General features: G+C 41.1%; 1 protein-coding gene across 5 annotated transcripts; it reads right to left on the bottom strand.

The window, feature by feature from the left end:
* Nucleotides 1-4,782: 4,782 nt before the first annotated feature.
* On the bottom strand, nt 4,783-25,353 carry HPS5 (HPS5 biogenesis of lysosomal organelles complex 2 subunit 2). Of its 5 annotated transcripts, XM_084208364.1 has the most exons (23): nt 25,252-25,348; nt 23,930-24,099; nt 23,409-23,519; nt 22,502-22,566; nt 21,712-21,904; nt 20,131-20,268; nt 19,366-19,577; nt 18,982-19,053; nt 18,648-18,736; nt 17,512-17,690; nt 17,124-17,282; nt 15,895-16,054; nt 13,734-13,857; nt 12,218-12,364; nt 11,635-11,709; nt 10,529-11,163; nt 9,251-9,374; nt 8,914-9,069; nt 8,186-8,305; nt 7,785-7,898; nt 7,341-7,447; nt 6,373-6,658; nt 4,786-5,936 (listed from the first exon to the last, which is right to left on the bottom strand). In XM_084208364.1, the coding sequence occupies exons 2-23, from the start codon at nt 24,035-24,037 to the stop codon at nt 5,876-5,878; spliced, it is 3,435 nt and encodes a 1,144-aa protein (XP_084064490.1). In that variant the 5' UTR covers nt 24,038-24,099; nt 25,252-25,348; the 3' UTR covers nt 4,786-5,875. The 5 variants fall into 5 exon arrangements, 4 of the variants coding, with proteins under 4 accessions (XP_084064492.1, XP_084064490.1, XP_084064491.1 ...); XR_014616253.1 differs by lacking the exon at nt 7,341-7,447 and having other exon boundaries at nt 4,783-5,936; nt 25,252-25,353; XM_084208366.1 differs by lacking the exons at nt 21,712-21,904; nt 22,502-22,566 and having other exon boundaries at nt 4,785-5,936.
* Between the last annotated feature and the right edge of the window lie 201 nt (nt 25,354-25,554).

Genomic DNA, 25,554 nt, shown 5'->3' with positions numbered 1-25,554 from the left:
GAAAATGCGAAGTGTTGCTCTTAACTCCATTGCAAAGCAAAGCACATACCCCTACATCCCTGCTGATCATGCTCTGAATGGTTCATTTTGCCTTGGCTTGCTCTTACAGGCCCCTCTGAAGAGGTCTCCAACCACCCTGCTGCAACAGCAGCTCCATGGGGCTCAGGTGGAAAGTTTTGGATGCAGCAGTAAACATTTTACTTAAGGGGAAATTCAGATCCATACAGCCACAATTCTGCTCGATTTTAAATCAACTGTCTGGCCCTATTGGCATGGTTCACTGTTTATGTACCCACTATGCTCTCCCTGCTTTAAGCCTGCTCACTCCCCTTGGTTAACAGCTTGACACAATCTCTTCCTTGGCAGAAAACTCCAGGGTTGAGCACAGTTGCACTCGAGAGTGAGTGTGCAGGAAGTGTCCCCATTGTGTGGCCTTGTACATGATTTGGCAAGTCTAGGAGAGCACTTCGGGTTCCCCTCTGAAGAGTGAAGGGTAGCTGCCCCACTCACAACTCTGCTACTGTAAACAACTTGCTCCTGGAGCTGCAGGGCAGATGCATGAGTTGAAACAGGTGCAACAAAGCTAATAAAGTGTCAGCTGTGGATGCCATGGGACAGAGAGAGAGAAACGGCAAGCGTTTCTCACAGTGGCTTGTGAGAAATTTTAGGGAGCTGGAAAGATGTGATAGCCTGTTGACTATAAACAATTTGCAAGTGATGTTTTTCTACCTTATTTTTCTGTTCCTCTCATGGAGAGTGCATTAGAAAGATGTTTCTGTTAGTTAGCCAATAGAATAGAATCTATCATACCCCTCTATAAAACCGCATGGTTCTTTTGAATAAAGCCTTCCTCGCCTTTGCTACGGTGCTGCCTCTCGCCTGTTCCTGCCCCGACCTCTGCGCACGAGTGACAATCAACAGTTAATTTTCTTGGACGTCACTGGACTTCAGTCAAAAAAAATGAGCTTAAGGGGAGAGGAAATATTTCCATAACCTGGAGCAGCAGGACAGATACTCTGTAGCATTTGCATCTCAGAATGGAACAATTTGCAACAAGAATCTAAACCCTAACCCAAGGGACAAGGACATAGATTTTTGTCCCCTGGCACTCCTGAACTTGATACTTCACAGTGTAACAACTTAGCAACTGCAGGGACTGGAGTGCTGTGTTTTGCTACGACCCTGTTCACAGTCTGATGACCCACATCGTGGCAGCTCAAGTGCCTTCTCTGCTGGCTGCAAGTAGTCCTGGCCATCACCTTTTTGGTTTTGACAAAACAAGGAAAATGACTCCTGTAAGTTGGGGTACAGGCATGTGGCACTTTGCCCAGGGACTTAGAATAAAGCATTGCCTTCAAAACTGACCTAAGGAACCCTTTCCCTACAAGAGTTCACACACTCTGGACTATAGAGGATATTTTGAGTCTTACACTGTTTCACATTCTCTCCAACATTTCTGCAAAACATGAAGGACAATGAGAACAAAAAATGCATTTCTGCAAAACATGAGGAATACAGAACACAGAAAGGATATTTACAGAAGGCTAAAAAGATAATCATGAAAACTCATGATTCTTTCCAGAGCCTTGACACAGCTTGACCGTAATTGGCCAATAAGTCAAAACAATTCACATGAAACCAATGAAATAATCACCAGTTGGATAAACAATCTCCAAACACATTCCCCATGCGAGCACGACACAGGAGGAGCAAAAGAGATAAGAATTTGTTTTCCTTTTTCTCTGAGGCTTCACAGCTTCCCAGGAGAAAATCCTGGGCAAAGGGATTTTTCAGAAAATATGAATGTGACACTATATCTTATTGTCCTGCACTCCAAGTTGTGACCTTTGGCTCACAGAAACAAGCTGCAGCCAACACTGCTGCTTTCACAACAGAGAGAAGCAAAGCTGCCTCTGAGCGTGGAGGAGGGTTTGAACAGAGCATTTTTTCCTGGAAGAAACACTGGCAGCACCTGCACACTGGGGAACAACACATTGAAGGGGCCTGGAGACCAGTTCTTGGTTTGTACATTCGGATGCAGTTAAGATAAAAAGCAACCCCATGCTGGCTGCCCTGTAACAGTAAATATTTACAAATGCAAACTATGTTCCTCAAAGATTCCACAATTTTGCAATCTGAGAAAGGGGATAAGGTGACTTCCCGGCTCAGGCACAATAATATCTGCAGTTATTTCTTAATCTGGGAAAAAACAGTACCTTTTTTATGCTTACACGTGCAATAATTCATTACAAGAGTTTTGCCAAGTATTGAATATACACTACCAGTGACTTTGGGCTCATAGACATGGAGAATGACTGGAAACTTGTCTCCTTTCAAGAAGCAGATTAAAAATGCAGGTATTTATCTGAAGTAAAATTGATTTACCCATAGGTTTCTAATAGTGAAATCATGTATGATACTTTTTTCTTTGATAAAAAGAAAATACCACCAGCAGTTTCTATTTAAAGCTGCTCCAGGCTAAACCCCCTTTATTCATCTCTGCTTCTCAAGGGTCTCTCCCACCACCAGTCACCCACAAAAAACAAAGCTGAGATGCAGCTCATCTTCCCCATGAGGCTGGCTGAGCTGTCAGTGATGCGTGCTCAGGTGGCTGACAGGAGTGCAACTCAGGCAGTTCATTTCAGTAATTTCTGAAGAGAAGACCCTCTCATTTCAGTCCCTCCACCCGACCCATATGAGATGAAAATAAACTCATCCACAATAGGAAACATTAATTTTCCAACTCTTCTTCAGAAAGTACATTCTCACTACTCTTTATTGACAGCCAAGTTAGTTGAAATTATAAACACAAGCTCACTTTAGACACAAAATCTGAACACACACTTCCTATTATGTTATCTGTATGATCCTTCTGACATGATTATTTAAAAAAAAATGCTCTAACTGGAATTATGATTTACTGAAAAAAATAAAAATGGGCCCCAACCCTCAGTCAAAGTTAACCACATATACAAAGCCCCCACAGAAGAAAGAGACTGATAAGTGCACAAAGTACACCAAGCAAATAGAGTGGAACCATACAGAACCATACAGGCACATTTTCAGAAATCCAGGAATTCCTCTGAGGAAGGCAAGGGCAGCACTCAGCTACGTAACACACTGCATGAACCCGAGGTAGGTAACTGTGGCAGCCCCTGAGGCAGCAGCAGCTCTTCTGGCAGGGACCAGAACAGGCACCAACACCATCTGGTAGGTGCCTAGCTCCCATTCCAAGCCCTACAGTGAGAACACGGGGTAATCCTGATGGCACAGATCCTTCTATTTCCCATGGCAGTATGCAAACCCCAGAAGCTTTAAAGTTTTATTTTTTTAGAAATAGTTCTGTATTGGCTTTTCTACAAGCAACTCTCTGGCTGGAAGCCTGACATGTGTTGTTGCCCTGGAATTTCCCTTCCCCACGTGAAGTTACCAACCCACCACACCCAAGTTTTTCTTGCTGACAAGATGAAATAGTCTGCAGACTGCATCTTTCGAAAGGCCAAACATTGTACTCAGTCCTATTTTGATTAAAAGCATTATTTTGCAGCACTACAAGTGCTGCAAGTCTATATAAAAAGATTCCTTATAAAGCAGTATTTTCACATCATTTAACAACAAAATTATAAAGTTTTAATTAAATTTAGTTCCAATTAATGCATTACTTTTTTACTTAAATGATATTTTTGAAAATTGAATACTGACCAGATGCTGTGGCTTTCTGCTTAAAATGTGAGCCATACAGTGAAGAGGATCAAAACTAGAAGCCTAAAAAGAAACTTGTCCAAAGATGTATTAAATGCAAAAAGAGCACTACTACAAATCAGTTATGTAAATGAGATATAAAATCCAAGTGATTTTGTGAATCTTCATATCCAACCAGATACATAAAAAAACTTTCTTGACAGTATTCATCTAAAAATACTTATGTAAACCTTCAGCTTTAAAAAATATTATTTAATAAGTCCTCTCACTTTCCAAAATGTCAGAATTAATTGTGGAATTACCAAAGTTGATCTGGACTTCAAGAAAACCTTTTGACACTATTTCCCGTAACGGTCTCCTGGAGAAAAGGGCTGCTCATGGCTTGGACACATGGACTGTTCACCAACCAAAAAAAACAGCTGGATGGCCAGGCCCAGAGAGCAGTGGGAAATGGAGTTAAATCCAGCTGGTGGCCAGCCCCAAATGGTGTTCCCCAGGGCTCAGTGCTGGGCCCAGCTCTGTTTGATCTCTTTATCAGTGATTTGGATGAGGGGATGGAGGGCACCCTCAGCCAGCTGCAGACACTCCAGGCTGGGTGGCAGCGGGAGCTGCTGGAGGGCAGGAAGGCTCTGCAGAGGGATCGGGACAGGCCGGATCCATGGCTGAGGCCGCCTCTGTCAGGGCCGGCCAGGCCGAGCGCCGGGGCCCGGCCTGGGGGCACAGCAGCCCCAGACGGGGCCACGGGCTGGGCCAGAGGGGCTGGGACCCTGCTGGGCAGAGAGAGACCCGGGGGTGCTGCTGACAGCAGCTGGACAGGAGCCAGCAGGGCCCAGGGGGCCGAGAAGGCCAAGGGCAGCCTGGCCTGGATCAGCCATAGTGCGGCCAGCAGGACAGGCAGGGATTGTCCCCCTGCACTGGTGAGGGCACACCTCGAATCCTGGGTCCAGTGCTGGGCACCCCTGCAAGAAAGACATGGAGGGGATGGAGAGAGCCCAGAGAAGGGAAATGGGGCTGGGAAAGGGTCTGGGGCACAAGTCCCGTGAGGAGAGGCTGAGGGAGCTGGGGGTGCTTGGCCTGGAGAAAAGGAGGCTCAGGGAGACCTCAGCGCTCTCTGAACTGCCTGGAAGGAGGCTGGAGCCAGGCAGGGGGTGGGTTTCTTTTACCCAACTAACAAGGGATAGGACAAGAAGAAATGGCCTCAAGTTGCTCCAGGAGAACTTTTGGTTGGATATGAGGAAACATTTCTTCACCAGAAGCATTGTCCAGTACTGGAACAGGCTGTCCAAGGACGTGCTGGAGTCACCATCCCTGGAGGCATTTAGAAGCCATGTAGATGTGGCACTTTGGGACATGGCTCAGTGGTGGATCTGGCAGTGCTAGGCTAATGGTTGGAAGGCTGGATCTTCAGGGTCTTTTGCAACTTAAATAACTCTGATTCTAATCCACTGTCCCGAGGTTTGTTGGAGTATCACAACTGATGTCTGTGGTCCCAGTGCACAAACTGGTATGGGCAATTTAGAAATATGGTGTGTGTAGTTTAACAGCAAGTTCATTTAACAAGTTTGTCTGTTAATCAGCATTTTTTAATCATTAATGCATTACTTAAAAATATTTCCCTCCCATTTTAAGACTTGGCTTGATAAATGTATTTCAAATAGGCAAGGCCTATCCATATATTTTAAGAAGGGGAAAAAACCAATGGGTTCTATAACAGACACTTTACAGCAACAGTAAAGGTAAATGTCATTTACAGGAAAGTGAAACAAGTATAGGCTTAGATACTTCCCAGGAATTTCTCATGTTTACAAACAAAACAGCAAAAAAATTTATACACCATAATTTAATACTTAGGGGCTCATATCCCTGAACACTTAAGTTATAGACTCAGAAACTAAATTCAGCAATTTTCATCTTGGAAATTTGTGAGCTTAATTTCAAGATAAATACTGGCTTGTTTTGATCAACATTCTACAGTTCAAAAGTCTTCTCCAAAGGAATAAGGAAGGACTGCCACCACTTCCAGGTCAGATACCTGCCAGATGGAGACTGGCTCAGTATAACTGAACTTTTAGACAGGAGTTTGTTATTTTTAAGGGCCTGTGAAATTTAAGAGGCACTTGAATATACAGTCATTACAGTATAAAATGTTCCCAGAGTTCTCCCAAGTTGTTCTCTATGCTTGCTGAGACCACAGAAACCGGTCACACCTTTCCAACATGGACTGAATCAGCGCTCTGCAAAAAAAGCAAAGGGAACAAAAAAAGTCAAACAGTAAAAAAGCTAACAACAGAAAGAACAAAAGAGCTGTGGTTTGCTTTTTAGAGAGAAGTTTGTAAAAAACATGATCGCATTTCAGAAGTAACATCCTGACATCACCACTCACACCTCTGAAAGGAGGAGAGATCAGAATCTGTACAGGTCTCAGCAGGACAGATTTATTTCAGAGAATCTCTTTCATATACTCCTTTAATGTATGATTTCTGTTTCCTCATTTTCAATTTTAAAATGCCTACATTGCAAAATACTTGAATAAGAGGAAAGCTTCCAGATGAGTCTAAAACCAAAGATAGAAATGTGAAGCACTATCTTCTTGTAAACCAAAAAGGAAGTTTAAAGCATGGAGGAGATCCAAAGAGAATAGTGTGGATCTTCTGCTGACACATCTCTTACCTCTGCCTTTTCTCAGCGATTCTCAGTATCTCACAGACACCAGTAAACCTCTCAGACAATTCTGGTGTCAAGCCACACTCCTGCAAGAGAGGCAAGGCACGATTTGGGCCGATGGCCTTGGCCAGCAACAGAGCGACATTTTCCACAGTGATGCAGTCTGGGCAGCTCGGGCCTCCGTTGCTGACAGTGTTCCCGTTCTGTGGGCTGTGCTGGTGGGAAGCTGTGCTGTGATTCTGTGCAAGATGCAGAACAAACTTCCATTCTTCTATGGTCTCTGGAATGGAACCTAGATGTAAAATGAGTTTGTTACATTATTTGTAAAACAAGGATTGTTCTAAGACTACTATGTAAACTGTATCTGTACTTAAAAGGGAAGCTAGCTATTCTGTTTTACTCTGAAATTTTAAGAAACCAAGCATTATCAACAAGCAAATTGTGCACAGAAATGTACTGCCCTGACTGACTGAGTGTAAAAATTTAGTGGTGAACACACACAGCTTCACAGTAGTTCAGTATTCAAGGCCTTGGATTAAGTCAAGAGACTAAGTTTTGTCCATCTTAGGGCCAGAGTGAATTGTCTTATAAGTTCTGCCTTGTGGTACAATGCTTTGGTCACTCTAACTTTGGGTATCTGCACATGTAGCGGGGGAGTTTTTTGTGCTGTGCAGGAAGGCTTCCTACTCTTCTGTCTACAAAACTAAGGTTAGCTTTTACTCCCAGCTTTTACTGATAAACAAATCAAGATTCTTGAACTTTTAAGCATTTCCTAGCACAACTGATTTCACAAAGGACAGCATGAAGATACAAGAGTATAACATCCATTTATGTGCTTCAAATATGCTGTACTACACACAGAGCTAGAAAAACACTTTAAAAGATAAAAGTTCAATTCAGCTTTGGGCAAACTGCTATATAAGGGTAATTCCTACATCACAGAAGTATGTTTATACAGCTTAAGAATCACTAACCATCTTCTCCATTCAACAGGCTCAAATCATCCAAATGAACAATATTAGTAAAGGCTTCTATTCTTCTATCGAGCTCCAGACAGAGAAAAAGATATCCAGGCCAAAATCTTGAATAAGAGAGTAAAGATTGCTAGGAATCAAATACTCAGTTCAAACCAAAGTCAAGAACAATCACATGCTAATTTAAGTATCAGTAAAGACAAAATGAACTAAATTTAATGAATGTCAGAAACAGATCAGGAGCATGAGGAATACCTCCCATTTGGTACATTAAATAGGACATTGAATATTTACCCTCAAAAAAGCAAAGTTTTTTAAAAAAACCCTGTCCAAACAAAAGGCAGATAGGTAATTTACATTTGTGTCTTCTCAGGGTCAGAATACTTACTAACCAAGTATCTAGAATTACCAAGTTTTCTCCTTACCCATGTGATTTCTCCTTACCCATGTGATTTACAGATGTCAGCCATCTTCTCTTTCATAACAAAATCAGCTGGGAGTTTAATCAAAAGCAGAATGAGCTGGCTGTAGCCCCAAGTAAACAAATGTGATCTTGGCCTAGAAGATGAAAAACTCAGTTTTAAAGAATTATTGATTTTCTTATCTGGCAGATTTATGAAAAGAGAGGAGGAAAAATGAATGAAACACCACATGCAGTCTCAGTACAGCAGTCACTCTGGAAAGTATGGCAAATAAAAGTTATTCAATCCTTTGACTGTTTCTGCTGAACACTGCAAAATGCTCCAAGGAGTCAGTGATCCAAACTTTCACAAAAAATCTAAGCCAAAACCAGACCTGTTAAGCCTTTCTGCTGCACTCAGGACCTTAGATAAAAACCACTTTACCTGGGATTTCCTTCTTCATCCACAGTGTTTGCCCTTTGTGGAGCATCATGAGAAACTGCCAAGCCCAACCAATCCAACCGTACAGATTCTGGCTGCAGAAGTGACCTAAGGAGAAATGGCCTGGAAAACAAAGCAGACACTAAAAAAAAATCCTACCAGTTTTAGATCTACCAGATATGGAGAAGAAGAGATTGTGTGTGGACATACTAACAGAAAAAAAAAAAGAGAAAAAAAAAAAAAAAAGAAAAAGAAAAAAAAAAAAGAAAAGGTTGCCGGGGAAGGGAGGGATGTAAAATTAAGAGTGGAAAAGCCTCAAATAATTTATGTCTCCATAAACTGAGGCAACCCCAGAAAATCAAGTTTGCACACATTTGGTTTGGGGTTTTTTTTCAGGTTTGTGGGTTTTTTTTGCTTGGTTTGCTTGGAGTTTTTTAAAATGCGATCTAACCCTGGTACACCAAACTGCAGATATAGAAACAAAAAAAAAATCAATTCCATTTAAAGTATTATTTAGTAAATACCTTTTAAAACTAGATACTAACCTAACAAAACTCCAGTCTAAGGCCAGCTACAACTGCCAGAATTACTTGAAAATGCTTAAGAACACCAAGCAGACAGATACAGAAACACACAAAAAATGCCCCCAAAAGCTAAAACAAAAAAAAACCCCAACACAGGTACATGCTGAAGAGAGTAGACAGATGAAAAGGATTCTACATTCCCCTCACCTTTTGTCCTCTGGCTTTGATTTCACCAGACTATCTAAATATGCTAAAAAGTGAGCTGGGTCATTCCTGCAAAGCTGTTTAATATCAGAAGGTAAAATAGAGGGGTGGAACTTGATCAAGGGCCGAAGAGCTGTTTCCCCAAATTTTTCATAAAGCCTGGAGAAAGAAAGAGAATAAAAGCTATTTTCAGTACCAAACAGCAAAATAAATTTTTCAAGATCTCCTGCAAGTCCAAAACAGTACTGAAAGGTGATCTCTCTAAGAGAGTCCAGGAATCTTCACAATATGGTAAGTGAAGCAATTCCTGCCAGGAAGTTCAGAAGATTTGGGTACAAACCTTTGAGCATGTGCCAGCAACAGTGGGCTGTCATCCCATGGCCCCAGGTCATGCAGCAGCTTCAGTATTTTCAACATATCTTCACTTTCCATCGCTAAAGCAACTGGACTGTGACAAGTTATTTCTGAAATAAATCAGCACACAAGTTACAAGATTTGGGCTTTTTTTTTTTCCTTAACTTGTCCTGGCCCTCCTTTCCGTCTTTCTGCTGAACAACAGCTATTGCTGCTTCCATGGGAAGTTCAACACCCACCTCAATCCCAATGAAATGCAGGTATTAATGTCCAGGCACAAGTGCAGTCCAACTAAGGACGAACTGGGAATGCATACACTACTTGCACTTCTAGGGCTCTCAGAATCCAAACAGTGAAGAGATTCCCAGAAAAACAAACACCAAACACCAACCCTCAAAGCAAGATTCTGTGGTTTAACTCCTGTCAGCTGGAGCAGAATCAATACTAAGACTTTAATTCACTCTTAAAAGAAATACATAAGGCAGAAGATGAGTGCAGAGAACAGAAAAGTTCTGTTTTCAAATATCATCATGAAGCTTTGGTTCAATAAAACTGAAGGGGCATCAAAAAGATCAGAAAGTATTTCTGTGGAACAGCGAAGTGTGAAGTGGTCACAAGCCACTCATCTACACAGAACCATTTACTCCATTCAGTTTTGTTTCATATTAATTACATTCCTTTACAGGCCAAATCTTCCAGTGCAAATGCTGAAGCCCCTCCTCTCCCTTCTGCCTTGTTGCTACAGACTTGTGATTCTAATTAGATGCTTTTGCTCTTAGAAGCTCATATGTTTGTAAACAGGCTGGGATCACTACAGTGTTCCATTAACAAGGTCCATGCAACTAACAGGTTCAAAGTTGCAAAGTGGGAGGAGAACAATCTCTCTCCAAGGAGCCAACAATTCTTTTTTTTAAGAAATCACAGGTTATTCTGAGTTGAAAGGGACCCACAATGACCAACAAGTCCAGCTTCTAGGTGAATGGTCCATACAGGGTTGAACCCACAATGCTGGGATTATTAGCACTATCTTCTAACCAGCTGAGCTAAGTTCTTCCTAAGGGAAATATCTGGGAGAAAAACAATCAACCAAACAAACCAAAACCAGAACAAAGACTCCCACACACCAAGCATCCTCCCCCTGACACACTACACTAGCAGAAGGAAAATCTGCAGACACAATTATAAGAGTGTTCAAGGTCTTTTTTTTTTTCTTTCTCCCAGTCTTATTTTCAGTTTAAGAAGCAATACAACGTTCATAATTTACCTTTCAATCCTGCAATGTATGTTTCCCATACATTAGGGCTGGTGGCACACGTGGTTATAATACACTGCTTTACTCTCTTTAAATCCAAAAGGAAGAAGTAGCTTTGCATAAACCTACAAGCCAAGGTCCCTGAAGCTGCTGGTGGCAGACTTCCGTCAGAGCTCTCCTCAGCCTCAGCACTCCCACCAGAAAAGACACGCAGCTCAAAGCACAGAGTTGTCAGCTCCATGAGATCTTTCAGAACATCAGGTTCAATGGTACATGGAGGAGACACCTGAAAGCCATGGCCCAGAGGCCCAGTCACATCAGCACCATTTTCACACATGGTTTGGTTCACACAGGTTTCATCAGTACTTTCTTTTTCAACACAGGTTTCATCAGTACTTTCTTTTTCAACACAGTCTTCCAAAATACCACTCTGCTCCTTGTCTACTGGGTCTCTGTCAGCTGGAGCCACTTGCAGGTTTTCCTCCAGGACTGCCCTCTGATTTTCAGCACACACAGTCTTGTTTTTCTTAAGAGACAAAGCAGAATGCTCCTGGCTGAATTTTTCTTCTAGGAAGACCAGCCATTCCTGTAAGACCTTTCTCATACACTGAGGTTCTAACAAAATCAGGGGATCCTGGAGCTTGGCTCTGTAGCATAAAAAAGAAGTTTACTAGGTCAAACAATTATAAGATTCCAAAAGTGAAGTTTCAAATATGCTTTGTGTAACTATACTCCTACACTTGACTTGAAATTGGTTGTTGGGTTCCTTGCGATTTTTTTCAAAGAGAATTTAGGCTACTTCACACTGTCTACATTTGAACTCAGCAATTTTGAGCTCCCTAGGATTTCTTTCAGAATAAAAAAATCAAAATCACAAAAATTCAAAGTGTGCCTGTACTTAAGACAAAGAAGTAACACTAGAAGAGCTTTTAGTGAGGTTTGCTTGGTTTTAAAACGAGGAATCAAAAAATTCACCAAATGAGATCCTTTCATGTTAATAGATATTTAATCACTCTTACATGCATGTTAAATGGATAAAAAGAAAAATTTTAAAAACCAAATAAATTTTTTCTGCCAAAGGCTTACATATCTACACAGTAAAAAGTTTCTCTGCTTACATAGTTTCTGCTGTTGCAGCCTTGAGATCTCTCAGACGGTCCTCCTCAGGCAGCTGGCAGTTCTGGGGTTCTGACCTAGAAGAGCACATTCATTTCAGTCTTATCTGAAGTGTTAACTTCAATAATTTATGTGAGGATTTCCTGAAAAATTTCCTCAACACTAATTCCTTTATTAAACACAAAGCTATCACTTGTAAGTAGGAACAGCTCAACAGAAATTATGGATAAACTCAGCATGAAGAGAAAAAGATAATACTATTTTTGTGGCTTTCCATTATTGCTTCTACTCCAGCCACAGTAGATTTCTGCAGGCACTGAACAAAAAACAGTACCATGCCACTGTATAAAGGTTCATCCAAAGTGGTAAATAAGCACTGGAATATGAAATTACTTAGCTCTGTGTTCATTGCCTCATCAGCTCTAAGAAAGGAGTTGGGAGAACCACTGAAACCCACCACAGGAATGAAGGCAGCTGGAAAAACCCAATGCCAAGTTCCTCATTCTGTTTGAAAGAATTTTTTCTATCCTCAGGACATCCAGCAAATGCTGGACAACTGCTAAGAAAATGTGATTTTGCACTCACTCTTTTTCTTCCTGGGGAGATGTTACTGGATTAAGAGTTAGTTCTGGCAGCTGCTCATCATCCTTTGCTTCATGCTTTGCTCTAGATTCAGGACTTATATGAAGTGTGCCAATCTTTTCCGTGGTTTTGCGCACAAAGCTGGAAACACTAGGAATCACAAGTTCAAATATTTAATATCAGAAGTTCAGAAGCAAACAAACCAAGCACTCTTCATTCAAACCATCATTTCAGAGACTTTATAATCTGAAGAACTCTTGAGAAAAGGATGAGAGCAGTGATGACCAACAGGAACAAAACTTACTAAGAACCTGCTCAAAATTTTTACTGCAGTCATGATCATGTTTTCATCACAGAATAGAAACCTGAAATGTTTAACATTCCTGCTGGAGAAGCAGGATCACATACCAACATTAGCCATAGATTTTTGACATGTATTTGTGATTTGTATGCAAATAAATGCAGATTTGCTACATTTTACCTTCTGCATTTTAAAGCTTTTAAACATAAAGCATCTTTAGGAAATTATGTCACTCTTGGTGGTAAGAAAACACCTGACAATGCTTCAAATATGATAGTATTTTATTTAATGATTAATTGCATGCAGTGAATACTTGAAAACGTAGCTTTCATTGTTAGCAGAAACACTTATTACTAGTAACGTCCTCAAGGCTGCTTACAGTTTAGAAAGAACTCAAAACATTGCATGTACTTTTGATGTTTATTCTGAGACCCTCACCTGCTGATAGCAGCCACAATTCTTTGTTGCAGGACACAATTTACATACTGAAGTGATCAAGGGAAGGCTGTGCAATTTTTCAGACCATTGCCAAGCCAGAGACATTTTAGCTAAGTAATTAACATACATTGAAATTTTACGTTAAATATGTAACACCATACCTTTTGTATTTGTACACCCACCCTCTTTATCCTCCAAAAGTTTTACAATACCATGTGATTTAAACATAAAATGGATACAGATCTAATGCAGCAGGTAGAACTACATTATCTGTAAGTTTGGGAAAACCAATAGATCACTGAAAAGTTCATGTGGGGATAGGACGAAAAAACACCACTCTGCAAGTCGTGTTTAAGCAATATCTATCTGCTTTGAATATTCTACTGTTGGCCCCTATGCAAGATAAGAAGCCTTCCCCCTAAGATACAGGAAGGCAAAATCCCAAAACCATATCATAAGTTTTCCTTGAATACAAACCACAAGCAGAGTTTACAGAGTAACAGTAAATATTCCTAGACATGTACCAATTATTAACTGTTTAGAACTGAGGTTGAAGTCTTGGCTCCACTGAAGTTACCAGGAGCTCATTGTATCTTCACCACAGCCAAGAGGAAGATTCAACTGCCTGGCAAACCTGACTGCATCTCTGGTGTTCCAGTTCAGGTGTTATATGTTTGCAGAACAGAGTATGAACTAAACCACACAATGCTACAAATCCAGGGAACAGAAGAGGGCAAGATGTAATGGATGACCTGCTGAACCTGCTGCATGTTTTTTTACCTTTCTTTGACAGCTTGGAGAGAGACGAGAGGAGATGGGGAACGGAATGACAAAGGAATACTGAATGGGAGAAATGTCTCATTCCGGTCAGCCTCAACCACCACAGATGCATGAGATACGTTCTCTGACAAATGGAATTGAAATAAAAAGTCATGAAACAGTGATCTGGCAAAAAAAAATGGAACAGTGAAACGACCTACAGTCACTAATTCATTAATGGATAACCTGCCCACTGTACTTTCCTTTTTAATACTCAAGAACACATGGAGCCAAGTTTCAAGGGCCATTTTACTACTGACTTGGAACCTAGTTAAGTCTGCTTTATTAATAGTGTTTTGGCTTTACAGCAAGAAAAATAATGATCAACAACAGTATGAAAGCTATCTCCCAAAATTACACTTACAGATCATTTAGAGGACAAAATCTTGATTTAATCCATTGAGCTATTTATACATCTAGGAAAATTAAGTATTGTGGCATATATCAATTCACAACCAATTGTAAAGTCAGCTGTGACCATGATTTCCAAAATCTAAATCACATGTGAACAAAGACACATAAGCCATGATTAGGGTATAAATGACCCTCTTATTTGAAAGGACTTAAAAATCTAAGTGAGCCCACAACTCTCTGGCTTTTGCTAAGAACCAGAGGAAATACAGAATCACTGACTACTTCCTTTTCTCTCCCATATCCCTAACAGTATTTATAATGTGTTTTCTCAATAATTTCCTGTTACAAACACACACTGTATCTTTAAGTGATGTCAACAAGAAAAAAGGGACCATTTTAAGCCAGGATGACACTGCATTTTGCAACAGTCAGCAGTAACCACAGCGTTTAGAGGAAAAGATGCTGCCCTGTGACAGAAAATCTAACATCAGAATCCCTCAACAGTGCCTAAAGGTCACAACTGACTTTACAATTGGCTGTAAATAAGGCTGCTTTTGTTCATTATGCAGACTAGAAACCTAAAAACTCATTACATCTTATGCCACTGGGAGGGGGGAAACACTAAGTCCATTTCTTCCAAATACCAAATCAAGTATTTCTTGAAGCACGTGATGCTTCTCGAAGCACGTGAACTTCTCTACTTGGAAATAATCAGCAAATTTGTCATCTCCTATGGAACACACAGAACCTTTCTATCTTCTGACATTCAAAAATTAAGTCACCTGAATTTTGACTTTTAATGTTGGGAATGAGGCATTTCAGAGTTTCTTCACTTGTTTTTATGGTGATGTAGGTAAAGAGGCACATGTACACCTAAGTGTATCTTACTCAGCAGTACAACACTACTGACAAGTAGGGGACTAAATACCAATTTCTGCACTCTCCCTCCCCTGTATGGCTTCCTCCAAAGCATCCAAATTCTCTCCATCCTCAACTGGCACCTATTCCTTGCAAAAGCTAAAAAATAGCCTTTTTATATGAAAACCTCTCTATCATACTTAGAACTAAGGCAGCTCCACATCTTTCCAGGTTTTTGCATCCCCTCCCAATCCCAAACAGAGCAGAGAACAAGACCTATTACAGTCTCAACTCCAGCCTAAGTCCAGTGACAGGCATTCGTCAGGAAATAAAAAAGCTCCCTGCATGGGCTAAACGTTAGTTTTTAACTATTCTAGCACCCCTACACTAATGTTTACATGTGTAAGAGATGATCCCTTGTGCAAAGGAAACTCTGTGAGAAAGTTAAGGACTCTTATCAGAATCCTTCTGCTTTCCCTGAAGAAATGTAAGCCAGAACCGAGACTAAGAAATTATTTTCTGGAACAAATATTACAAAAGGATACTGGCAGCAAACAAATCTTGTTTGAAGCTCAATTGATGCTGGCATAGACAGCTGAAAGAATCTTAGCACTAATGTTCAATTACAAACGGAGAGGGGGAAGCTGGAGAGAAGTCCATGCTTGGTAAAGCTCTCTGGACCTTTTGTTTTGTTTGCTTTTAAGCCTGGATTCTGTGGAGCTACCTTTTCAACCCAGTGTTTCAGGAAGGATTTTGGCTGGAAGGTGGGGTGACTCTTTCAATTGCTCAAATTACATGTATTAATAATGAATAACTTGAAAGTGGAAAGTAAGAGCACAGAGCCAACACAGTCAAATTCTTGTAGAATGAACAAATACATTCAACAAACATTTTCATTAAGAAACATTACCAAGTTCTAGCTGTTCATCTTCATGGTGTGCAGGAAATTCTTTAAGTCTCTCATCTTCTGAGAATGTTTGACTGTGGAGGGAACACGAGTCTTCATCTGACTGACTGCCCCTTCGACTGATAACACGGTAGATTCCAGAGTCTAAGACACTGAAGCTTTCCTGTCAGGCCAAGGCAGGGAGTTAGACACCATGTGAGTTGCACTTATTTGTTCCTTCTGCTATGAACTCAACCAACGCTACCTACACAAATAACCTCAGAGCATTTCATAATTCACTGCCTGGAAAACTCCTATTTAACAGAATACTTCTACCATATCCAGAACGGAAAAGGACACAGATGCCAGCAAGTGTGCTGCTTAGTGCCTTTAAAAAGATGTGTGTGCAGAAATTGCTTTTAGGAAAGCAACTGGAACAAGTGGTGTACCCAGTGCAAGGCAAAACCCACCTCAGCTTTAGTCCTGCAGTCAAGACTATCACTTCAGCCCTTTGTAGCTGCATACCCAAGAACCTGTCCTCCTGCTGATCAGCCATACCCAGGCTAGCACAATTACAGACCCTACAAAACTGTTCAATTTCAGGACCAACACACATTTTTTTGCTCATGGTCAGTCTAAATGGTTTACTTTCACAGTGGCTAATGAAGAAAACCTTGTCTACTACATCAAGATGGTATTTACATTACTTGGATTTTTAAACTTTCCTATTAAGCACTGTTAAAGTGAAATGAGGAGCTGATGATATTGTATAAACTATGAAACGTTTCCTCTTTCTTGAAAAGCAGCTGTATACTTATTAGAAAGATGCTTTGATTTTTTTTAGAGCTTTCTCCTTAAGCTTCTTAGAGTGCAACAATTTCTTACAGTGCCCCAGACAGCTCTGGGCACTCAAGACATTCATTTTCACCATATAGAACTACAGTTAAAACCAAGACTATCTTTACTGAAGCACATTAAAACATTCAACAGAGCTGTGGACAAAGCCATCTTCGAACCAATCTCACCCATTAGCCCTAAAATAATATGGGAAAGAGGCAGAGGTCTGAGCTTAGAGAATGCAAGTAGTGGTGTTTCATACCTCTTCACCCCACCTAGTTTTAGAATGCAGCATTATGAGATGGAGTAGACAGGGTAGAAATGAAAGCCTCATCTTCCCAGGGAGCAATGGGGTGACTTCAAGCCATACAGATAAAAGCTGTAGATAACATTTTTGGCACTACCAATACACATACATGAGATGAAATACTGCTCCTTCTACTGCTGCATGCAGAATCCAGAGGTTCCAACTTTGCAATCAGTTCTTCCAGCTGCACAATGAGATCTTGCTGGGTTGAAGCATCCAGCTGAGACTTCAAGTGCTCCAGCTTGTCTAGAGGCAAATTTTTTCTTGCCTAAAAGCACCCAGTGAAACAAAAGCATTATTATTTCTAATGCACATGTGAAAACAAAAGATACTATATATGTATGATGATTTTAATCCCTAAAGTAAAGTGTTTAAATGACTTTAAAAGCTCCAACAAAATGAATCTCAGTGACCATGAAAATTAGTGGGGGGGGGAGGGGGGGGACAGGAAAGACAGTGAAGTTGTATTGCACAGTTACAATCAAGTATTTACTTACTCTGCAAGAAACAATTGAATTTTGGAAGAGACAAGAGACCCTGGCAGCAAGGGTCCAGAATCCTCTTCTCATCAGACGCTCTATGCAGCGATCGACCAGCAGAAGGGAGAGGTGCACAACTTTCCCATTTGTATGCAGACAGAACAACTCACTCTTGTGAACTGCAATATCCTGAATATCTGCAAAATCACACATAGAGCAATACCTGAAGCATTGAAGTCATTAATCAACATTCCTTTCTGTCCCTGAAAGAAGGTGAAAGCATATTCTCACTTGACTGCAAATGAGTGCAAAGCATGAGATGCATGGGAAAAACAAACACTGAGAAGAGCTGACCTAGCACCTAATCACTATAAAACACTGTCAAAACTTTCCATAGTGGCATTTCTAGACAACAGTCAAAAAATACACTAAATTACCAAAAAGTTTCCTTTTGCTCTGAGAGGAAAAATTAGAGCCTGGTAAAGATGACAAATACATAACTGTTAGCTTTGAAACAGAAGAAAAATATTCACTGGTAAAAAAACAACTTGTGCCTTCAAGAAGTCTTCAAATACAACACTTCCACTGTAGGCAAACACTCCACAACAAAGGTATTGCAAACTTAACACCAAAATGAGGAGAAGGGGAAAGACTGATAGGCAATAACTACTGCAGGACTCCGCTTATAACAAACACACCACTGTTTAAGAGGGTTCACTCATTTGCCAAATAAATGTATTCTCTGTATGCAATTTAGACATGTTTTAGGAAAAAAAACCCAACCAGGTTTTAAACTTTTAGCAGCCAGATTATCCCTCAAAGGATACTGAAAATGAGCCTGAGTAAAGAGGAAAGGATACTGCAGGTTAATCACCTGTATTTTAACTACTGTACTTTATGAGTCACTCTACACACCATGTTTTGCTTCTCCAGAAGGATGCTTTCAGATCTATGGAAGGAAGGGTTGGCTGAAGGACGCAGGGAGATGGTTAATATTCAAGGATATACCAGACAGATGACAAGTTTTTTACATAAATTCTGCCATCCAGCTGCAGAAATTGAGCTTGAATAGTTTCCATGTTAGGCAAGGACTTCAGGAACGACCAGTGTAACAGACAATGTTACAAAGCAATGTTTAAGAAACTTTAGTTTACCTTTAACTTCACTCCAGAGTAAGACTTGAAGGCTTTGGGGAAGAAAAATATAAATGCCTCTTTCTGTCCAGGTCACCACACAGTGCTCACTACAATTAAAGCATATGCTAATGAAGCAACAGTCAATTGTGGTAAAATAGGCAAAATTTTTAAAAACTCTAAAATATGCAGGGATTACATTGGATTAAGTATAGCAAGTGAGATGTGAGACAGGTTTAGCATGATACTTGGGAAATTCTTATGCAAAAACCTGAGGTTGGTAATTATAAATTAGGAGAATATATAATGTTTTAAGCCTACTTTATGAACAGAAAGCTATGCTGTCAATACTCACGTCAAATATAGCAGCTTGGGGAAAGATAAAGATTGTGGAGAGCAGCTGGAACCAGTATAATGAGGATCCTGCCTACAAAACAAAATTATCATCAACTACAAGCATAACTACAATACCATTACTTTCTAAAATTCTTAATCCTGTCAATACATGGCTGGCTTAAATAAATATAGTCTCATGACAGCAGCATTCATTGTGCTCACAGACATAGCTGCAGAATCAAGGTTTGGGCATTTTTGATAATTACTGCCTAAACCTCTTAGAGGATACTGTATTAAGATGAGAACTAGGATTAACATTTGACTGAAGCAGGAATTGATTTAGTCTTTTCAGTCTTAAGGACATCCCAAAAAAGTTTAACGCTGATAAAAGTCATGTTTCTACCTGACAGTAACAACAGGAAGAGGTGGTGATGAGAGCAGCTGCTTGAACTGATGTGTGCTCTGCACTTCCCCATCAAAGTTCACCTCCCACATCCTCGAGCCAGGTCGAGCACAGTATATTAATGGCTGCTGATTCCCACTGCTTTTTCCAACAGGGAAGAAACATGCACCAAATTCTCCATCTCTCTCTTTATTACCAATCTTCCAGAACTTCTCTCTAGAGGGGAAAAAATGTACTTGTTAAGTAAGGCAGCATTAATAAAAGCTCTAATTAATTTTATGTTTTTCTTAATCTCCACTGCTGAATTGGTTTTGGTGCTTAAAAAAATCTGTAATGAATATTACAAAGCCTGCCCAAAGTTTATACAAGACAGGGTGTGAAATATTCATTACCTAAAATGAATGCTCAGATCAAAGGAGTTTTTTTCAGCAAACCAGTTTTTCAGCCGAGTGATGGGAAGGTGGGAACACTCCCAGAAATCATTCCCAATCACGTGAAAAAGAAGAGAGTGATTATGAATTGTCAGCATGAATTCATGGAAGGGAAATCATGCTAACAGCCCTCTACAACAGAATGACTGGCTGGGTAGTCGAGGGGAGAACAGTCGATGTTGTTTATCTTGATTTCAGTAAAACCGTTGACACTACCCCTCCCAACATCTTCAGAAACAGACTAAGGGAGCATGAGCTAGGTAAAGAGACATTGATGCCATTTCAGAAACTCTGTGTGACTCTGGAGTCCAGTATTTCAGAAATAAAATAGAACTTGCCTCTCAGTATCACATAAATAAGTGCGGGTAAGTGAAGATATGAGCAGTCTTCCATCCAAATAATCAAGCTGAACCACCCGAGAATCTACAGTGGTTATAATCTGAACAGGAAACATCACAAAAGTAGCAGCAGCCTACAGTTAAAAAAAGAAAAAAAGAAAACATGCTGGTCTTCAGTTCAAAGTAAAGACTGTTTCATTATGTTAAAATAGCAAAATTCAGAAAAGACTCATGTATGCTATGAATACACAGCATGAGACAGAGCAATGCCTTTCTTCTCTGTCTTTACAAAGCAAGGCTACAATGCTCAGAAGCACAGAAGTCTAAATCCTCCTGTTCCAAAACCACTATAGAAGATTAAAGAAAAAAAGAATCGCATCCCTGCAGCATCCTAATATTTCTTTATAAAGGTTTTTTTCCTGTAACATTAAGAAAGGGTTTTATTCCTGCTGTTGTAAGCTTGGTGATTTTTTTCCAATTCTCTCCCTTCATTGAGCTAGCAGTTTTATGGAAACAGACCAGAGGGATTAATTAATAAAAAAACAACTTCTATTGGAACTAGATTGTTCACAAACCCACTTTCTCTGTTACCATGCCACAAAATATCCACATACTATTTATCCGACCAGTGTCTCAGTTTGCATGGGTGGATGAACAGTCTCAGATAGATTTATGGATAAGGAAACTACTGGGAACTGCATTTGAATTTGCTGTCAGTCACCATTTCTGCCAGCTTAGAGTCGTTTTCCCTTCTTAGAAATATGACAAAGTGCATTATCTGAGAAATCCAACAATCCTGTTCCTTTAACAGGTGTGAACACACACAGATTCCATGGGCCTTGCCCTTTTCTCCTCCCACAGCTGACTTTTCCACCCATCTCTATTTAAATGTAATAATGGTCTTGCTACCTATAAGTCAATTTTCCCTCCAAATCTTCCATGAGGGCTAGAAAGCACCTGGATGAACACAACAGATTCCCAGGTTCTGCTCCTTTTTACTGATTAAAAAGAAAGGACCCAGTAGAAGTAAAAGCTAAATAGCACTCAAGGGCTAGAAATCAGGCTGCTATCACTAACGGGTGTGGCATTTGCATAAAATATAAAGCATGTAGGCTCAATGACCACCGACCTGATCCAGACATTTAAGAATGAGAGCGTCCAGACAAAGCCAAGCAAAATCAGAGTCTGGGACTGCTCTCTCACCAACAACTGAACTGAAACTGAAACCAACAGCTGAACCTGCAGCTGGAGTCTAAGGAATCCAATAGGCTCAGAAACACCAAGACCCTTAACTTTGATACTTGTAAATTCCAAGAAGCAAATTGACTGGTTTTTAATTATGAACATTTGAAAGCATTTTCAAGTTGCATTACTAGAACAGATAGAATATGGATGGGGTGAGTTCATGGGTCAGGATTTCTATGGTTCTATCAAGAGACTGGCTCTTCATCCTGATAGTTTAAGCTACCAGAACTTCATTACCTGGCAAGTCCTGCTCTATTCCACTTCGCCAAAATAAACAGAGATTCCACACACTCCCTACAAATTAAGCTGAATCAAAGTATGCAACATTTTACCTTCCCTTGTTTCGATGTGTTAATCTTGATGGCTGATACTTTTCCCACATGATCTCCTACAAAAACTCGAAGGGCAGCTGTATCCCAGCACAGAGCTGTGACTTTTCTGCCCTTATGCTCCGAGGAAACATAAATCCGTTCCGGCTTCCCACGACGTTCCTGATTCAGCTCCCAGACCACTACAAGGCCTTGGCTACCACAAGTTAAAAGGAGAATACAGGTTGAAAATAAGTCTTCTAACGTTTTATCAGTTAATACAGATGCTTTTTCCCAGAGCAAGAGGAAACCCAAGCAAAGCAGCATGCCTCAGAGCTGGTTCTGTTTGAGGCTGCATGATTTCAACATGTGTTACACTTAATTCTGGAGAAGAATAAGTGTCCTTTGTACTGCAATGTATAAGCAGCTTTGTAAGGCTACTCTTACAGTTATTATACTTGAAAGTGAGGATGTGGAAAAACATTTAAATGGATTTTAATAAATATAAGTGGAATTAACTATCAATCTCACCCTACCATGTTAATGAAAATGCTTCTTTTTATGCTGAAAGGTCTCAGAAAGACATTTATCATCATAATTTCACATGCATGAGCTCTGCCATAGATGTTCTGTTACAGAAATAATACTTAACCTAGTCCAGAAAAAAAAAATTAAGCAAACTGTCTGCGCAGAGAATTATCCTGTAATGGCCTCTACCAGTTAACTCTGAGTTCTCAGCAGCTGTCCATGTCTGAAACTTGAAGCTTCTTAAAAATATTAATCCAGTGCTCAGGTTTGTGAGTAGACCACTCACCTGGTGGCAACAGCAACATAGTCTTCATCATGCAAACAACAGGCCACCTGGGAAATGGCACCTTCCTGAAAGCAAGCACGGCAGTAAGAGCAGGTGAAACTTGTTCCTGTACTGCCACTACCACTGTGCAGCTTTCATCTTTAAGATATAAACCAGATTCATGTCAACAGATGCTACCACTCTGCTGTGATGTGGTTGGTTTTTACTGTTTGCTTGGGTTTTGTTTGCAAACACTGAGTTTACTCCAAGATGCAGCTGACAACAGCACAACATCATCAAGAGCAAGGAGTGCAGTGCATTCTCTGATTTGGGAAGCACAGAAATCACTCTTCTGTCCTCACACCTTTGGAAGCCATTTTGACAGAATTAAGAATGCTCCCAGCCTTAAAAAACTGGCTGCATTCATGCTATACTGGAAGCAGCAGTGGTGCCTAGGGAATAGCACCTGGCTCTACAAATAACAATCCCTGTTTCATGATCTCTTCCAGCAATAGCAAGTCAGCTTCTCTTTTCTTCACTTATCCACGTATGTCCCAGTTTGAACTCTCAAACACTAGAAGTTATCTACTTGTGAGTTGCTCTGGTTTCATATTCAAAATTTTCTTCTAATCCTGAAAAAAATCAGGCGACTTTGTTGCTGCTCTTAAAAAGTAAGAATCTGAAAAACAAAGGTCTGACACTCTGAAATAATATTTTTCACACCTCATGACATCTAATATACCACATACTCTGGGGATACCCTCCAGAACCACAGCCTATTTTAAACACAGCAGTCCAAAACTTTGCCTTCTTTGGACAACCCAGTAAGCTGAAGGCACCTATTGACTCTTAAAATATGTAAACTTGAAATAATGTTTCTGTCCCAGCCCCATTTTGGGAAATTTTCATTTAAAATTTTTATCCTTACCTTGTGAGTGAGGAAGAGTCTTTGCTTCCAACCATCCTTCTGGATAAGGTTCAGTCCTCCTCCTGAGCTGCCTAGAGCCAGCCATCTCTTTGACACATCTATACATGTGCACTGAGGGAATAAAAATCATAATGCATAACCTGGTAAGTTCTGACCACAGCATCTTTTTCTTGCATTATTATGGTGGGTTTTTTATAGGCTTCATTGTTTGCCAGCTGTGTTTACCACTCTTGAACCACTGGCAGTGAAAATTATTAAACAGCACTTTGCAATTGGAGCAAACAGTGTAAGCTGTGTCAGGCTGTGTTACCCACAGCTGCATTAAGGAAACACAGAGTAGCAGGGTCCATTATCTTCACTCTTTCTTCCCAAAGTACTCCCCCTACAAAGATAGCATGCACACACCCCAAAAAGAGTTAGATTAATCCTATGGCTTAATCAAATAATTAGCCAAATGGGGTCATTACTTGAATTTTTAAAAAAAATTAAAAATAAAAAAAAGCCATACATCACAAACTCACCTTAAGACGACTGGAATCCAACCTGAGTGCAGAAAGCAACGGATCCAAACACTCCAACTCTGCCAAGACATGGTTGTAAGAGTCTGGAATTACCGGCACAGAGGCCATGGATGCACACGACTAGTGCTGCTCACTCATGGGTGCGTTATGGCTTCAGCTTTTAGCTGCACCTGCCAAAAATGAAGTTCTTGATTAGCTCACTTTTTAGTATTTGAGCTGGTGTTCTGTGCTTAAAGGCACACCAAGTGTTTTCCTACTCAAAAACCACCAGGTTTCAGTTTGCCAAAAAGAGGCTAAAGGGCTGGAAAACAAGACTCCTGCTTCATTTATGAGAAGTTTTTGTTCAAGTTCATTTCTGAAGACTTAACCTATCATACACCACACCTGGAAATATTTAAACTGTACTTGTATTTACATCTGCCTGGGAAACAAGTTAACATGTACCCACAGAAAACACCTTGTTTTCTGGAAAAATGCACTTTTCCCCACAGCATGCAATCTTAATTTAAAACTAACTTTCTCAAGGAAAACATTTAGCATTGGAATTTTATAACTACATCATATCCTCCCCCAAAAGTAAATTTGAGGAGCATTATTCTCAAGTTGTACTAAACTTAGAATTAGCAGCATTTGTGCATTTTGATACAATTATAAGCTATCCTCTCCACCGCATGTCTTTTCCCACGTTCAACAGATAACACAGAGTGAAAACCAAGAATTAAATAACCACTGAGATTGCAACCTCATATTTTTTCTAAGCAGCACATGTTTTAAAATAACTTCTTGTTGAGTTTAAAGTTTAAACCTGTATATTGCTTAACAAAACGCTAAACCTGTTACACTGCACCGGCAAGTCCCGGAATTTCTAAGTAACCTTTAGTATGCGGTCCCATAAATTAAGGAACTCCCTCCCAGAAAAGCCGTCATGGGGGAAATTTACATTTCCTCTAAAGGAAAGTGAGCCCTCACTCTCACCAGGCACTAGGAAAAGGGAAGAGGCACATTTAGCCAACGAAACTAAAAGCTATTTCTTCTAAGCTCTCAAAGCGTCTTAAAAACCTCAATGGCCACTTCTGCCCTGACCGCTCTGTGCCGCATCCCGCCCCTGTGGCCCTGAGCTGGCGGCTGGGCTGAGCCGCGACACCGCGGGACTTGGTCTACCGTACCCGGAGTAGGGATCGCACAGGGCAGAGGAACCCCCCAAACCCCTTCCGAAACCGCGGGGAGGGGAGAGGAGCCGAGCGCCGGCAGGGCACAGGAAGCACGGCTGGCTCCTTCTCCCTGCCGCTCCCGGTGCCGCTCGCTCACCGTTCACCACTCACCGCGCTCTCCCGGTGCCGCTCCCGGTGCCGCCTCCAAACAGCGCGCCCACGTGACCCGCGGGAGGGCGGGGCGGGAGCGCGCGCCCGCTCCGCGCTGCATCACGCGCCGCCCGCGCGGGAGCAGGAGGAGGAGGGGGAGGAGGAGGAAGCGGCGTCACGCGCGCGCACCCGCCCGCCGGCCACGTGACGCCGTGACGCGGGCGGCGCCCCCTCCCTCCCGGCGCGCGGGCCGGGGCCGAGGGGAGGCCCCTCCCCCGCAGCGAGGCGGCGCCGCCGACCCGGGAGCGGAGCAGGACGGGCCGC

This window comes from Fringilla coelebs (genome assembly GCF_963513975.1).
Source record: "Fringilla coelebs genome assembly, chromosome: 6".
NCBI lineage: Eukaryota > Metazoa > Chordata > Aves > Passeriformes > Fringillidae > Fringilla > Fringilla coelebs.
Note: the sequence above shows the minus strand (reverse complement) of the source record. Positions and strands in the feature narration are given on the sequence as shown.

Coding starts and splice junctions, on each gene's coding strand:
- HPS5 (XM_084208364.1), bottom strand. CDS start 24,037: ATGGCCTCTGTGCCGGTAATTCCAGACTCTTACAACCATGTCTTGGCA. Junction 17,691..18,647: donor ACTCTGGAGTGAAGTTAAAG/GTAAACTAAAGT, acceptor GTGATTTTGCAG/ATATTCAGGATATTGCAGTT. Junction 8,306..8,913: donor TCAAAGCCAGAGGACAAAAG/GTGAGGGGAATG, acceptor TTTGTTTTCCAG/GCCATTTCTCCTTAGGTCAC.